At 40.6% G+C, this 16,395-nt stretch overlaps 1 protein-coding gene across 1 annotated transcript in view; it reads right to left on the reverse strand.

Moving 5' to 3' along the window:
• Window positions 1–16,395, reverse strand: part of LOC136863760 (uncharacterized) — a 548,396-nt gene that overhangs the window by 26,217 nt on the left and 505,784 nt on the right. The window contains exon 5 of the mRNA XM_067140116.2: window positions 14,624–14,693. Coding sequence (XP_066996217.2) covers window positions 14,624–14,693 — 70 coding nt within the window. The remainder of the gene's footprint in view (window positions 1–14,623; window positions 14,694–16,395) is intronic.

Genomic DNA, 16,395 nt, shown 5'->3' on the forward strand with positions numbered 1-16,395 from the left:
TATGAAGTGTCATCTAGAGTCTTCTACAGTACTGGTCAAATGTTTAAGACCCCACTGGAATATCATGAAGTGTCACGTAGAGCTTTGTACAGTAGACCTAATTGTCAAACGGAATATCATAAAATGTTACCCAGAGGTCAGTCAGTGTTTCAAACTAAGGTTGATAAATTCAAGGGGTTCTCGGAACAACATTCAAGGCCAAGACCATCTGGTCGGAAGAAAGGAGGAGGCACATCAAGGAAATAATGAACAAAATCTAGAAGGAGAAGAAGAGACGAATCAGTAAACCAGTTGTTTCCCGCGGTCCAAAGTAGGCCGAAATCGGAAGAAGAAGGCGGAGAAGAAGATTGCTGTTTTATCTGAGTCTGCAGAATATCTGGAGAAACTGTGAATGGTATGGACACTGTCCTGGAGTACAAGATGAAAATAAATCATAAAAGTAATGGAGTGCAGTCGAACGAAGGTAGATGATGCCTAATATATTAGATTAAGAAATGAAGTCTAAGAAGAAGTAAATGAATATTGTTACTTGAGTAACAGAATAACTACGTAACTATGGCAGAAGAAAGGTAGGAATAGCCTGTGGCCTTCTTTATGGTTTTCGGAGATGCCAAGATGCCGGAATTTTGTCCCTCAGTAGTTATTTTAGATTTTACCTCCAAACACCACCAGACTGAGCTCAGAAGACCAGCGCTCTTACATCTGAGCCACTCAGTCCGGCCTACTTTATTCTCTTCTGCTTAGTTATACTATCCCCAAAAATAATAATCATCACCAGAGGGTGTTGTTACCTAGCTATACTATACCAAAACAATAATCACCACCACAGGTTGTTGTTATCTAGTTATACTATCCCACAAAACAGTAATCATCACCAGAGGGTCCTGTTATCTAGTTATACTATCCTAGAAAACAATAGACACCACCACAGGTTGTTGTTATCTAGTTATACTACCTCCAAAAGCAGTAATCATCACAGAGTGTGATGTTATCTAGTTATACTATCCCAAAACAATAATCACCACTACAGTTTGTTGGTATCTAGTTATACTATCCCACAAAACAGTAATCACCAGAGAGTGTTGCTATCTAGTTAAAATATACCAAAACAATAATCACCACTACAGTTTGTTGGTATCTAGTTATACTATCCCACAAAACAGTAATCATCACCAGAGGGTGTTGTTATCTAGTTATACTATCCCACAAAATAACAATCATCACCAGAGGGTGTTGTTATCTAGTTATACTATCCCAAAACAATAATCACCACCATCGGTTGTTGTTATCTAGTTATACTACCCCAAAAAGTAGTAATCACAACTGAGGGTGTTGTTATCTAGTTATACCATCCCCTAAAATGATAATCATCACCAAAGGGTGTTGTTATCTAGTTATACTATCCCACAAAACAACAATCACCACCACAGGTTGTTGTTATCTAGTTATACTATTCCACAGAACAGTAATCATCACAGAGGGTGTAGTTATCTAGTTTTACTATCCCCAGAAATAATTATCATCACCAGGGGGTGTTGTTATCTAGTTATACTATCCCACAAAATAACAATCATCACCAGAGGGTGTTGTTATCTAGTTATACTATCCCAAAACAACAATCACCACCACAGGTTGTTGTTATCTAGTTATACTATTCCACAGAACAGTAATCATCACAGAGGGTGTAGTTATCTAGTTTTACTATCCCCAGAAATAATTATCACCACCAGGGGGTGTTGTTATCTAGTTATATATTCCGCAGAAATAATAATCATCACCTGAGGGTGTGTTTATCTATTTGTACTGTCCTAGATTGCAAGGATGAAAGTACTGGACACTTCGACTGACGTTGATTATTAGGCCCTATTTAAGATTAGAACTTCTTAACACTTCACAAAAAGTACCATTTATTTATAGAAAACAAGTACACTTCAAGTTTATTATTATTATTATTATTATTATTATTATTATTATTATTATTATTATTATTATTACAATGTGAGCGGCCCAATTCCAGTACATAAAGTGTTGCAAAAAAGAAACTGTTCCCTTTGCGAAAAGCTAATATCATGAGTTTTTCTTTTAATAAAGGAAATTCAAATATCGAAAGCGAGCGATTTATTTGCATCATTTCGCAGAACATCTCTGGCGAGCAAGGCCTACGGTAAGGACGAATGTAACGTTACTTACGTCACATTTCGTTACGTTACATACATTTTCGGATGATCCCAATCATAAGACATAATGTCAAAACAATGTTGACTATGCAGGATTATAAGTTGTCATTTTTATCTTATTGGTTTGTTACATTGGGTGCGAACCAAACAAACTGCAATTTCTTTACACAATCAGAAATACATACACATCGGCTTTGTGATAAATAACGTTTAAATACGGCATTTTAAAATATACGGGGCGGTTCATGAAAAATAGGACAGTATGCGTATATTTTTTTTGCTGGGACAACGGGACACTGCAGAGAAATAATGGACAATTCCGTAAAATAAGGGACGTCTGGTCACCCGATACCATGATACGCGTGCCATTAGGTGACAAGTGAAGACGACTTCAGTGGCACGTCATACAACATACCGATGTATTGTATGCATTACAATTTCTATTGGATTAAAGGAAAAGTAGGTTCTATCTTATGCATATTGCTCACGGTATATTTTTCTGTCAAATTTATTGTACAATAATTTAATTTTATAAAATTTCTGTTGCTCACGGTCAAATTCAAGTTTTATAAAACCTTTGATAAAACTTTTCATACAATAGGACATGTTCTATTCCGTAAAATTAATTTTACGAGACGAACGATGGTGGCGCTACGTCGTGAGAAGATTGTGAAGCTCGATTGTAAACAAACACTTCTTTGTAAAATGGCAGGACCCGGGTGGACTGAGGAAGCTGTTGGTGTTTTACTGGACGAATATCAGAAATATCCATATTTGTACGAGGTTAAAACGCCACTTTACCACAATAGAAATGCAAGAAGAGAGGCAGAAAACACAATCACCGAATTCCTATGTGAATGCTGGTCTTCTAACCTCAACTAATTTTCGACCAACGACAGCAATCCTCTACCTTCTTCTCTTCTTTTGATCCAATCCCGAGTCCAGCAGTTCCTGGCATTTCTTTTCTTCCTTTTTACCACCGTACAACATATAATTGCAGCTAAAGCAGCAAGTTTTGCTTTGTTTGTTGGAGCCATACTCTCAAACACACTGTAAGTTGAACAGCTGATTCTTCGTTTATAAGTTTATCGATAGATGGCAGCACATATACATCTTAGTTCAGAAGTGAGTTCATAGATGGTCATCCCGATGTTTCCACGGATTTTATAAAATATTTTTACCGTGAGCAGCACATCTTGTTTTCACCAAATTTTTATAAAATTAATTGTACAACAAATTTTACGAAACATTTTACCGTGAGCAATAGGCATTATTCTTAATATGTACATTTTAAAAAATATTATTTTCCGTGATGTTTGCAAATTAAAATTATAAAACAATTAGTCATGATGATTTTAAGGGACAATAACCGATGGCACACTATATTGTAAACTGAGCTCGAACCCCACTGTCTGCAGTCTTGTAGGTGGTTTTCCGTGGTTTCTAATTTTTCACACCAGGCAAATGCTGGGGCTTTACCTTAATTAAGGCAACGCCGATTCCTTCCGACTCCTAGCCCTTTCCTGTCTCATCGTCGCCATAGGACCTATCTGAGTCGATGCGACGTAAAGCAACTTGTAAAAAAATAGTAAAAAGTAATAAAGAAGACCTTAATTGACACGCTAGTCGATAAAGTTGTGCCATCCCTGCCCTGTACTATCCCCCAAATCAATAATAATGACAACCAGAACAAAAAAAGGAAGATATGCGGTGTTTTATTAGCCCAATCATCGGCTTGATGTTTTAAAACCTGGGACGGAGAGGAAGCGCACACAGGTGGATGCTACCGTCATCTCAGACATAAAGAATGAGAGGGAGTGGAAACAGCCTGCAGCATACTAAGTGTTCTTTAACGAGCTACAGCAGCTTTCCAAAACAGTGGGGGAGCAAAATATTGTGAACAACTCTCCCTCCTTCCTACAACTTACGAGAAAACACAAACCATGTATGGAGGAAGGTTCTTTATTTCTTTCATCCTCGCACATCGAACTGTGCTTACTGATTAAAAAGTGATGGTGGTAGGGAAAACAAGCCCTTCTTAACCTGTGTCCTAGAAGGAGGGAGGGGCTGTCGGGTAGAGAAAAGGAAGGATCACGAAGATCACTCGTCGCTACAAGAGAAGTGTCGAACGAGGTTCTAGAAGGCAACATAGCAGCTGTACCAGAAAACAGAAATATTTGAAAGGATAAGCAACATGAGGGTATACACCGCCAGTGTTGAGCAGTGGCTTGGTGCGCAAAATCATCATTATCATCAAAAGCTCATTCCCCACCCTGACGCGGTGAGGCGGGCCATCCATAAGGCCAGGATATTCGGTGGTTTGAAGTGATATGAAGGATTAAGAAAGACGGAAAAATAAAGTGTACGTGAAGGAGGTGGACGGAGGAAGTAATCGATCTCTGGGCTAAGTGATTTATTATTATCTCACGGTTGAAAAGAGCTTAAATGATTTTAACATTTGCAATAGATGAAATTGTGATTTCCTCCTGGGAACTTTGGCCCTGAGGTTCACTCAGCCTACACCAAAAATGAGTACCAGGTTAATTCCTGGGGCAAAGGCGGCCGGGCGTAGAGCTAACCACTTTACCCCATCACGTGCCCAGATTAACAATGGTGGAAGCCTTTACCTTCCACTCCTCCATGGGCCTTCGTGGCCTCTACGGAGGTGACTTTGCTTTTGCTTTGCTCCTGGGAACATTCCTAAGTTGATGACTGTATTAGTGTAGTGGATGCCACTCTTTTGCAATTTTACTGGAGAGAGAGAGAGGAATGAAATCCACATAAGTTAGTAGCTTGTTATAGCCAATAGATATGAGCTGGGTCTTGTAACTGTTTAACATTATGATTTTTGGGCCTATTGAATAAAATCGACGGTGTTTTCATTGAAATATTCTATTCGCTGATGTGTTGTGCTGTAAATAAAATGGATGTACGCCTGAAAATCATCAGCGTACTTATGGTAAAATATAAACTATGGAAATATCATTGATATATATATAAGCATAGTGGACCAAACACTGAACATTGGGGAACGTCAGTATACACTAATTGACAACCTGAAGGCATGCCGTGAAAGAAAACAACCTTCTGAGAATGATCAGAGAAGTATTGAACCCATAATTCTGCCCTGCTAAATATTGCAACTAGAAAATTGCAACTACAAAATACACTGACTGACAGAGCAAATGCAACACCAAGAAGGAGTGGTTCGATAGGGATGAAAGTTGGGGAAAAAACAGAGACGGCACGGACGAATAATTGATGTTTATTTCAAACCGATATGCAGGTTACACAATGCGCACGGCATCGACTCAGTAGGATGTAGGACCACCGCGAGCGGCGATGCACGCAGAAACACGTCGAGGTACAGAGTCAATAAGAGTGCGGATGGTGTCCTGAGGGATGGTTCTCCATTCTCTGTCAACCATTTGCCACAGTTGGTCGTCCGTACGAGGCTGGGGCAGAGTTTGCAAACGGCGTCCAATGAGATCCCACACGTGTTCGATTGGTGAGAGATCCGGAGAGTACGCTGGCCACGGAAGCATCTGTACACCTCGTAGAGCCTGTTGGGAGATGCGAGCAGTGTGTGGGCGGGCATTATCAAGCTGAAACAGAGCATTGGGCATCCCCTGAAGGTACGGGAGTGCCACCGGCCGCAGCACATGCTGCACGTAGCGGTGGGCATTTAACGTGCCTTGAATACGCACTAGAGGTGACGTGGAATCATACGCAATAGCGCCCCAAACCATGATGCCGCGTTGTCTAGCGGTAGGGCGCTCCACAGTTACTGCCGGATTTGACCTTTCTCCACGCCGACGCCACACTCGTCTGCGGTGACTATCACTGACAGAACAGAAGCGTGACTCATCGGAGAACACGACGTTCCGCCATTCCCTCATCCAAGTCGCTCTAGCCCGGCACCATGCCAGGCGTGCACGTCTATGCTGTGGAGTCAATGGTAGTCTTCTGAGCGGACGCCGGGAGTGCAGGCCTCCTTCAACCAATCGACGGGAAATTGTTCTGGTCGATATTGGAACAGCCAGGGTGTCTTGCACATGCTGAAGAATGGCGGTTGACGTGGCGTGTGGGGCTGCCACCGCTTGGCGGCGGATGCGCCGATCCTCGCGTGCTGACGTCACTCGGGCTGCGCCTGGACCCCTCGCACGTGCCACATGTCCCTGCGCCAACCATCTTCGCCACAGGCGCTGCACCGTGGACACATCCCTATGGGTATCGGCTGCGATTTGACGAAGCGACCAACCTGCCCTTCTCAGCCCGATCATCATACCCCTCGTAAAGTCGTCTGTCTGCTGGAAATGCCTCCGTTGACGGCGGCCTGGCATTCTTAGCTATACACGTGTCCTGTGGCACACGACAACACGTTCTACAATGACTGTCGGCTGAGAAATCACGGTACGAAGTGGGCCATTCGCCAACGCCGTGTCCCACTTATCGTTCGCTACGTGCGCAGCACAGCGGCGCATTTCACATCATGAGCATACCTCAGTGACGTCAGTCTATCCTGCAATTGGCATAAAGTTCTGACCACTCCTTCTTGGTGTTGCATGTGCTCTGTCAGTCAGTGTACAACTACAAGCAACCATAATTCCTTATTGCAAGCAGCTCACCTTCCGAGGCAGCACAAGTCACCATGAGAACTCGCCGGAGAGCGAGCGAGCCATCCATTCGGACGGTGTCGGAACACTTCTACTGATGCATGTTATCAAATTGTATGATTACACTACCATACATCACGACCAAGATAGCGTCCCTTGGAAACCTATAAGTATCCTCACCACTGGACAGTAGCCACACTGACTTGGTCGGTCGTCGTGAGGGTTGATTTGCGCCGCGTTAATATCAAGTAGAGGTCCTGAACTAATATGTATTGAGTTAGCTAGCTTGAGATGAAATATTCGACCGAGTGGTAAAATGGCAAAGGACATTTTCTTATTTGAATTAGTAATAGAATACCTTAACTTTTGCAAATGAGAACCGCGAGCCCATAGATAGCTTTCATTAAATTATTGCGTGTCTTTATAACCAGTACGGGAGTTGTAGACTAGCCAAGATAGGCTTCAAGTCTCATATCTATTAGCCACTTGGCATAAAAAGGGGGTGAGAGCGAGGCAGATTCTCACGGAGAGTCGAGTTTTCGCAGGAGAAACGTGAAGGCGTACATACTGAGTGCATCTAGAGTAATTCACTATTTACATGTTTTGTACCAATGGAAGTGTAGAGTCTGTGTAATTATAAAGAGCAAAATCAAAAGGGAAGAATGTTTTCTGCGAATATGAGCGGCTAATTTCTGAACGAGCCGGCTAGAATGTAGCCAGGATGACTTCGGAAGCTACGACGCTGTTACAAGGTCTGTCTATTTTTAAAATGTTTTGTAGATACAGATTGTAAATGCTTGTCCCATTAAATTACTATGTTGCGTGTGTAAAAATTAAGTATATTGCTATGTTGAGGCGAAGTGTCTATTATTCACGTCAGTGCGTGAATATTTAAAAATGCGTTTAAAATATCTTTATAAAAATGTAATACTGTATGCGAAGTTTTAAATATTGTACTAAAATCAATGAAATATGTTCAGGCTGATAAAAGTTAAATTTATGATAACGATAAAATAGTTGTGGTGAGCGTGATAAAGTCAAATATCAAATTATTAAACATGATAATAATAATAATAAAAATAATATTCACATCAGGATAAATGTGAGATGATAAATTATGTGTTCAGCAGTAATCTCGAGCGAGATTTGCGATTTATATCGAAATCCAGTGAAGTCTGATAGAATTAACATCTATTTTTGGGAAGCTTCAATTTTGTGACACCGTGTATTTGAGATACAGAAAACCACGGCATGTTATTTTGCTCTTGAGGTCAGAAAAATGTAAAGAAGTTAATTGCGAGATGGATTGTAATGGAAATGAGATACTGTGACAATAGTTAGGGAGATGCTAACGGCAGAGCAAGTTTGCATTTTACGAGTGATGTATAATGAACAAGAGGCTGAGTATGAGAAGCCCTGTTTTATGACGGAGAAAATTTGTGTGACATTGCGTATGTGAAGAGGTAATAATTCTGAGACAGGCTGTATAAGATAACGATGTCCTGTAAGCAATCCAGAACAGTTGACTAATTTAATAGTGGACAAAAGTCAAGTTAGAGCGCAGTGATGCCTATTTTAATTACAAGTTGGTGTTATCCCATGGTACTAATTTCATATGAGACCGTACGTTTTGGCAATTAAATCCAAGTGGACGATTCTATGTAGAACCAGCATAGTGCATTTTTGTGATAGACGACCTCGCGAACAAAATACATTCTGACACACGGTCAAGGCGATATTTGATTATGATAGACTGAGTTCTATTCTGTATTTTTACGAGACGAAATTATCGTTGAATGGAAACAATGCGGGAGAGAAAATTAAATGTTACTAGAATGATAGTCTAGTTTGAGTAGATTGATGGTAAGTTACTTCACTGGACAGTTCACGGCAATACATGTTTGGAACGTTGAGACGGTAGGCCATTTGGAGCCCCTTTTGAGTTATGTTGTGGATCTCATGATGGTGCTGATTACTGTTTTTAGCGATATTACGTAAAATTATACCAGAGTTGAATTTACTTTTATGTAGCGAACTTCACTGCATATGTTGAGATTGTATTGGGGAATGGATTAAACTATTCGGACGTGTTGTTTAATTTTGAATTTCACGCGTTATTGTAATAAATGGACATAGTTATATTTCCAGGTTCGAGTTCAGCTATGGCGAGTTTCATTTTATTGTGTTAGAGTTTCAACAAGGATTAAATTTAAATATCTGGGGATGTGTTTGAAGTTTCAATTTCGCCTGACAGTATTAAGGATGTTTAGATATTCCAACTTTGGCTCAACGATAGATTTAGGATGCTGCGTGTATTATACAAATTTTAGGATGTGTAGACACTACGTAGGCTCAACGACAGGATTAGGGCGCCGTCTGTATATAACCAAGCCATAGGTTAGTCATTTTTGCGAATCGACTTCAACGATGTTAGTGTCTGCAGTAGCGAATAAGAATTCGAAGAGTGTTAGCAGGTATAATGAAGGCCATGTTGTTTCGGCATAATTCTTACTAGCCAGAAGGTGCTCCTATAATAGCGTTGCTTCCATAGTGGCATGAATGTAAGGGTTGTCCAACATGGAAATCTACCTAATGGAGACTGATCATTACTGCTTAGCCGCGCGTGTTCAAGTTCGGTGAAATTTCGTTTTCTATTTTACACTCTCTTTACTTAATAATTTATTGTTCGGAGGTTTGGTATCTTATGATAGTGCCGTGTGTTGACACTTAGTACATTTATGTTGGATTTACGCTACGAATGCGGTTTCGATTCTTCACCTGTTAATATATTTTATATTCAATTTTCGTCATTGCACTTTATATTAGGTGAGACGTTGGTCTACAGATTACTTGTAGTTTGATTTAATGGGACAAGTGTAAGTAGACAGATTGTGATGGTAGACGTAATTATAGAGAACTGGAAAGATTATTTGTTTTGTAGTGTAGACTTGTAATTTAAGAAACTTAACGACATGATTATTTTATGACCTGAAAGTTGGTTTAGTAAGAATATTTTCAAGTGATATATTACTTTCCTTTATCTTCGGTGTTTGACATTTCTTCTAAATGCACCTTGAATGAATGTTTTCCTGCATTTCGCAGTTTTGTTCCTTTAGGACGTCGTAACGTAAGATCCCCTCGGATCAATTTGGGGTACACGAAAGGAACCTCCACGAAGATTGCAATTATGGCAAAAAGAGATTTAAATAGCAATCGGGTGTACCCTGGGCAACGTCAGACATTATTACGAAATGTGCTGACGGCTGATCCTTTCACACCAGAAACATCATCTTCACGGTCTTTTTCAGGACCACAGTTAACAATTATTTCTATTAACATTGAAGGTATATCTTCAACAAAAGAGGAACTGTTACAAAATCTATGCAGACAACACAATTGCCACATACTGTGCATACAGGAGACACACAGAAGTAGTGAAATGCGTAGACCAAAAATTAATGGAATACGTCTAGCTGTTCAACGGCCACACCAAAAGTACGGGAGTGCCATATTTGTCCGACCTGATATTCAGCTTCAGTCCACAGCCTTCACGGAGGAAAATGATATTGAAGTCATCACTATAGAAGTAGGTAGCTGCACCATCTCCTCTCTGTATAAGCCACCTGGAGTTGAATTTACTGTTAGTAATCCTTCCAATTTTCAGAATCAACACACGAAAATAGTAATTGGGGATTTCAATTGCCATAGTAATGTGTGGGGTTATGAATACGAAGATGAGAGTGGTATAGCAGTGCAAGAATGGGCAGAAGCAAACTACCTAACTCTCATTAATGATGCCAAACTACCAGCTTCATTTAACAGTGGCAGATGGAGACGAGGATATAACCCTGATCTGATTTTCAGCAGTAATAATATTAGCCAACAATGTGTAAAGTATGTCTGCAACCCAATACCTAACACGCAGCATAGACCAATAATGTGCCAGATTTATGCAGCAGTCAGACCACAGTGTCTCCCATTCCGAAGGAGGTATAACTTCAAAAAGGCAAACTGGTCAAAGTTTGCAGAGATGTTCGATGCTGAAACGTCCATCATCCAGCCAACACCAGAGTGTTATGATACTTTTGTTGATGCCGTAAGGAAATGCTCCAGAAAGTCCATACCTAGAGGCTGTCGGACGTGGTATGTCCCTGGCCTTACCTCAGACCTTGTTGCCCAGCTTACGGAATATGCAACTTCGTTTGAAGAAAATTCCCTAGGAGAAAAGACAGTGGAAGTTGGGAACAATCTCATGTCATCATTGACAACATCAAAACGGAATCAGTGGATGAAAACTATTGAAAGTATAGATCTTACGAGAGATAGCCATAAAGCCTGGAGATTATTGAAACACCCAACATTTCAATGTCACTGCAAATCAGATAGCACACCAACTGCTCTTAAATGGGAAAGCAACCAATAAAATCCGAAGGCCAAAAATACAGAGGAAGATTCAAGAAGAAAGAAGTGACCTCACTGTCCCCTTCACCATGTTGGAGTTGGAAAAAGTGATCAAAGAATGTAAAAATTGAAAATCAGCGGGTCTAGATGACATTCGAGTAGAACAGATAAAGAAATTTGGGCCTAAAACCAAAGAATGGGTTCTGCAACTCTTCAATAGATGTGTGAGCAGAGGTCAGATACCAAAGACATGGCGAAAAAGCAGAGTAATTGCTTTGCTCAAACCTGGCAAGGAAGGAAATCATCCTAAAGACTTCAGACCTGTTACCCTTTTGTGTCATCTATATAAATTACTGGAAAGGATGATCCTAAATCGCATTCAACCCATGATTGACCCTCTCCTTATACCACAACAAGCTGGATTTCGTCCGGGTAAGAGCTGCACTGAACAACTACTGAATCTTACACAATTCGTTGAGGATGGCTTTGAAAGACACAAGGTGACAGGTGTAGTCTTTGTAGATTTGACTGCAGCGTATGGCACCGTCAATCATCAACTTCTGTTAGTTAAAGTCTACAATCTGACCAAGGATATTAAGATAACCAGATTTATCGCAACCCTTCTTCAGAACCGTAGGTTTTTTGTGGACTTCCAAGGACAGTGCAGTCGGTGGAGGACACAAAGAAACGGTTTACCTCAAGGAAGTGTGCTGGCACCAATCCTCTTTAATATATACACGAATGACCAGCCGGAAACTCCAAATAGCAGAAGTTTCTTGTATGTTGATGATCTTGCTCTGGCAACACAATGTACAGATTTTGAGACAGTGGAAAGGAATCTAACCATCGATCTCGAAAGTTTGTCATCCTATTACAAGGCAAACCAGTTAGGGCCTAACCCTATGAAAACACAAGTTTGTGCCTTTCATCTGAAAAATAGGAAAGCTCATCGTAAGCTGCATATAGTGTGGTCAGGTGTTGAGTTACAATACTGTGAAACTCCAAAATACCTAGGAGTGATGCTTGATAGAGCTCTTACATTCAAGAAACACTGCATGAACACTAAACTTAAAGTTTCCACCAGGAATCATCTTCTACGTAAATTATCTGGATCAGAATGGGGCAGTCAACCAAAAAATATTCGTGCTTCCTCCATGGCACTATGTTATTCTGCAGCGGAATATGCCTGCCCTGTTTGGTACAATTCATCTCATGCCAGACAGGTAGACATAGCACTTAATGAGACCTGCAGACTTGTTACAGGTTGTCTAAAGTCTACTCCAACTGAAAAACTCTATCGTCTTGCAGGGATAGCACCACCCGGTGTGCGAAGAGAAGTAGCTGCAAATAAGGAAAGGACAAAGGTTAAGCACGAAAGTACTCATCTACTGCATGGACATAAGCTTCCAGTACAGAGACTGAAATCTAGGAAGAGCTTCCTACGAACATCTCAGGAACTTATAGTACCAGCTGAGAAGGCAAGGATACAGCTATGGAAGACGAAGATCCCCCAAGGCTCTGAGCAGATGGTGGTTGAGGAACGTTTGCCACCCGGTTGCAATGAGAGCTGGACAATCTGGAAATCTCTCAATAGGTTGAGATCAGGAGTGGGAAGGTCCAAAGTTAATTTGGCAAGGTGGGGCTTCATCAATTGCGACAACACCAAGTGTGACTGCGGAGATCAAACCATCCAGCATATGCTTCAGTGTCCTCTGTGTCCATCTTCGTGCACGCAAGATGACCTGCATCGAGCTACGAAGAGAGGACTCGAAGTAGCGTTGTATTGGTCCAAGATTATTTAAATGTTACTTGAAATTATTGTAACTATTTTCTTTTTTTTGATGTATCTGACACGAGAATAATAATAATAATAATAATAATTTGTTGTTGGTTCCTTCTGAACATCTGTTTGGGTGATGCATGTTTCAGCATCGGGATTATTCTATAACCTAAGGGTGTCACGTGATGACAATACATGGTAGAATTTTATTTTTGATTATGACCATTGCTGTTAATTTGTTATGAACACCATGCTCTCTAGTAATATTTCGGGGCCGATGACCTTCGATGTTAGGCCCCTTTAAACAACAAGCATCATCATCAGTAATATTTCGCAGCTTATCCAAAGCAACTGATAGTCAATTTGGTTCGATTAAGGCTCCCTTCGAGGGATGTTCCAATATCCGATAGGTTACCAGACTGGTGGATAACCTTAATTAAATGTAAATCTGGAATTCTACTTGTTGAAGGTCATATTTTCCATGCATCGCGTGGGTTAACTCTCTTATCGTTTGGATTAATGACACCCGATTTTCAGGTTTTATTCTCGTTTTTTCTAGTTTTGCTGTCCACGAATTTTATAATACATTTTCATTCTTTGAAACATAATGTTAAACAATAAGAATAAGATGTTGAGTATTGTGATTGAGTTAAAACATTATAAATTATTAAGTGATTTTTATGGATGATTTTAATAAATATTTCGTCGTTATTTAATTGAATAAAATATTTAGTAAGCACATTTTTGCTCCTCATTTAAAGTAGTTACACTCTCTTCTGAACCACATCGTTTGGTTAATGTAGTGACAGAAATAAACCCGCTACGACCCCAAGATCCAAGAGTTCGATATTGCTCTAATGAAGCAGCTGTGGCAGACGACCAACGATGGAACGGTAAGTTCAAGGGTTCAGTAAGATTACCGGAGACTAGTTGGAACCATTACATCAGTGGGTGAGCTGTAAGGGCCAGGCAATTATTGCATCATCCACTCTCTCTGACACGGCACTCGACTCAGGCTCACACTGTACCTCAAAAGTCTGTTTTCCAATATGCCTAAGGAATATAAATAAATGAGAATTTAATTATTTTGTGTAAAACCGATTTAAAGTTGGAAAAACTTTATTTATATATTGGAAGAGAGCAGTATTGTATTAATTCATTCATTCATTAATTCATTCAAACACTTGACGAGTATATAGGAGAGCTGATCTTACTGAACAACTCAGCGTAACGTAACTTGGTTTCAAATATATGAATAAATTATTCCAAACACAAATTACAAAGCTCAATTAATGACGTGATGATATTATGGAGCGCACAGACCATGAAAGTGACTTATTTATAATTCTTGCCTTGTAGTCACTATACTCTGTAATAATAATGAAGGCTGAATTGAGCTGTCTGAACTGCAAGTCATAAATCGAGACGTTTTAATATGTACATAATGCTACCACCTCAAGTATGTTAGATTTCCGCCAGGGATTTCAAGATTGTGAAAGTGGGTATGAATTCCGAGATGAGACAACAGCAGAAGTGGGTACTGGGTTTGAACTCCTGTATCGTCTTTTTCCTACATCATATCCAGGGTGGCACATAATAGAATGAAACAAGAGCATCTGTAAAAATAACAAGGAATTTGAATAACTTACTCTCTGGCACGATGATACATCTGATGGAACTCGTCAAAGGGGACCCAGAACTCTTCGGAGAAGAGCTGGCCTGGAACAGAAGAAACAACCAAACATGAGCTTCACAACATACTATCTGCATGAAACCCTAATATATGTACAGTATGATTCCATTTTTGGAAAACCAAACCTCATGGGTATACAGTCTTGATGGACTTTGGCCGACCAAGGGACCGCTGCTCAGTCCACAGCCTGCAGATTAAGAGGTAACATGTGGTCGGCACGACGAATCCTCTCGGCCGTTAATTTTTTTAGAGCGGGGTATAATTCCGTTAGGTGCACAAAACTGTGCGAGTTCGGGGCATAGTACGACCTTGGGAGATTCTCTGAACTTAATGCCATTACCTCGGTAATACAAACTGTGCGATAACCACGGAAGGGATTTTCATAGCTGATGCCTGAAAACCATATCAATTCTTAGTTACGAGTATTAACGCAACAGCCACGGAAAATTATCTTTTAGGCTACGAGTGAGATGTTTCAGGAATTTCTAAAGGAGTAACGTCAATTTATCACTTTAGTGGCTGTTCCGTACAATATTTTATTTCACACCATGGTGAATTTACTTACATTAAATTAATTTAATTATAGATTATTTTGATTCGTCGCGACGCAAATTGTCCACGTTTGATCCATGCATTGACGTTTTCTTGTTCTGTCGTTCGTGTTCTACTATGAAAGATATAAGAGGTTTTACATGGGGGTATGTTGTAGTAAGACATACGAATTAATGATAGTTAAAGCAGCTAACAGTCCACTAAGGTACGAGACTCGTAAACATGGTCCTTTGGTCCTGGATTAATGAAGGCAATACGAACTTGATGATATACAGCACCCAAAATCACACGCGTGCAAACTTAGGCGCAGAGTTCCTGTGCACAGTGCATCGGCCCCACTCGGCTCGGACCGGACCAACACTTCGTCTCTGGGCTACTCGGCTAAGCTTGGCTCAACTCGGCTCGAATTTGGAGCGCTACGGAGCAAGTGAGGAAGAGGGAGACACGCTGAGAGAACGAGACAGGCGTGGGGAAAGAGAGAGACAGCTCGATTGCTCCAAATCGAGGAGTGGGGGTCTGCACTCTGGTCAACCAAGCGAAGTTGTCTCTTGCACCATGCACAGTGGTGCATGCGCCCTGAGAGGCCCTGATATACAGTATTACGATACATGCGATATTTATCCGTTGGAAATGGACTAAACTATACATTAGTCAGTATTGTGTTGGCGGTAGATTACTTGAGGTACGAATGCACATGCATAATTTTTTGGTGTAGATGAGTACGCAACTACAATGCTGCAATCAGTTGGAGAATCAATACAACAAAAGTTTGGTGTTCCTTGGTTCATGAACTCTCTGACTATCCGTGTTTACGTTAATGTGAAGCGGAGTTCAACCAAACACGATTTGTAATAAAACAGTGCTGAAAATAATTATAGTACTGTAAAATATCATTTTCCGTTCTCTTTTAATCAATCTTCTTTTACGTCAGGAGCTAGGAGTGGAAGGAAGCAGCCGTCGCCTTAATTAAGGTACAGCCCAAGCATTTGTCTGATGTGAAAATAGGAAACCACGGAAAACCATCTTCAGATCTGCCGACAGTGGGGTTTGAATCCACTATCTGCCGAATGCAAGGGGATCGCCTGATGGTTGGTAGATTCGAATAAGTTTGGTAGAGGCAGTGGCGGAGGGTTCTCAGGATTACATGAGCACAAGAACACCCATTTCTAATGCATA

The sequence above is a fragment of the Anabrus simplex genome, chromosome 1, assembly GCF_040414725.1.
Source record: "Anabrus simplex isolate iqAnaSimp1 chromosome 1, ASM4041472v1, whole genome shotgun sequence".
Taxonomy (NCBI): domain Eukaryota; kingdom Metazoa; phylum Arthropoda; class Insecta; order Orthoptera; family Tettigoniidae; genus Anabrus; species Anabrus simplex.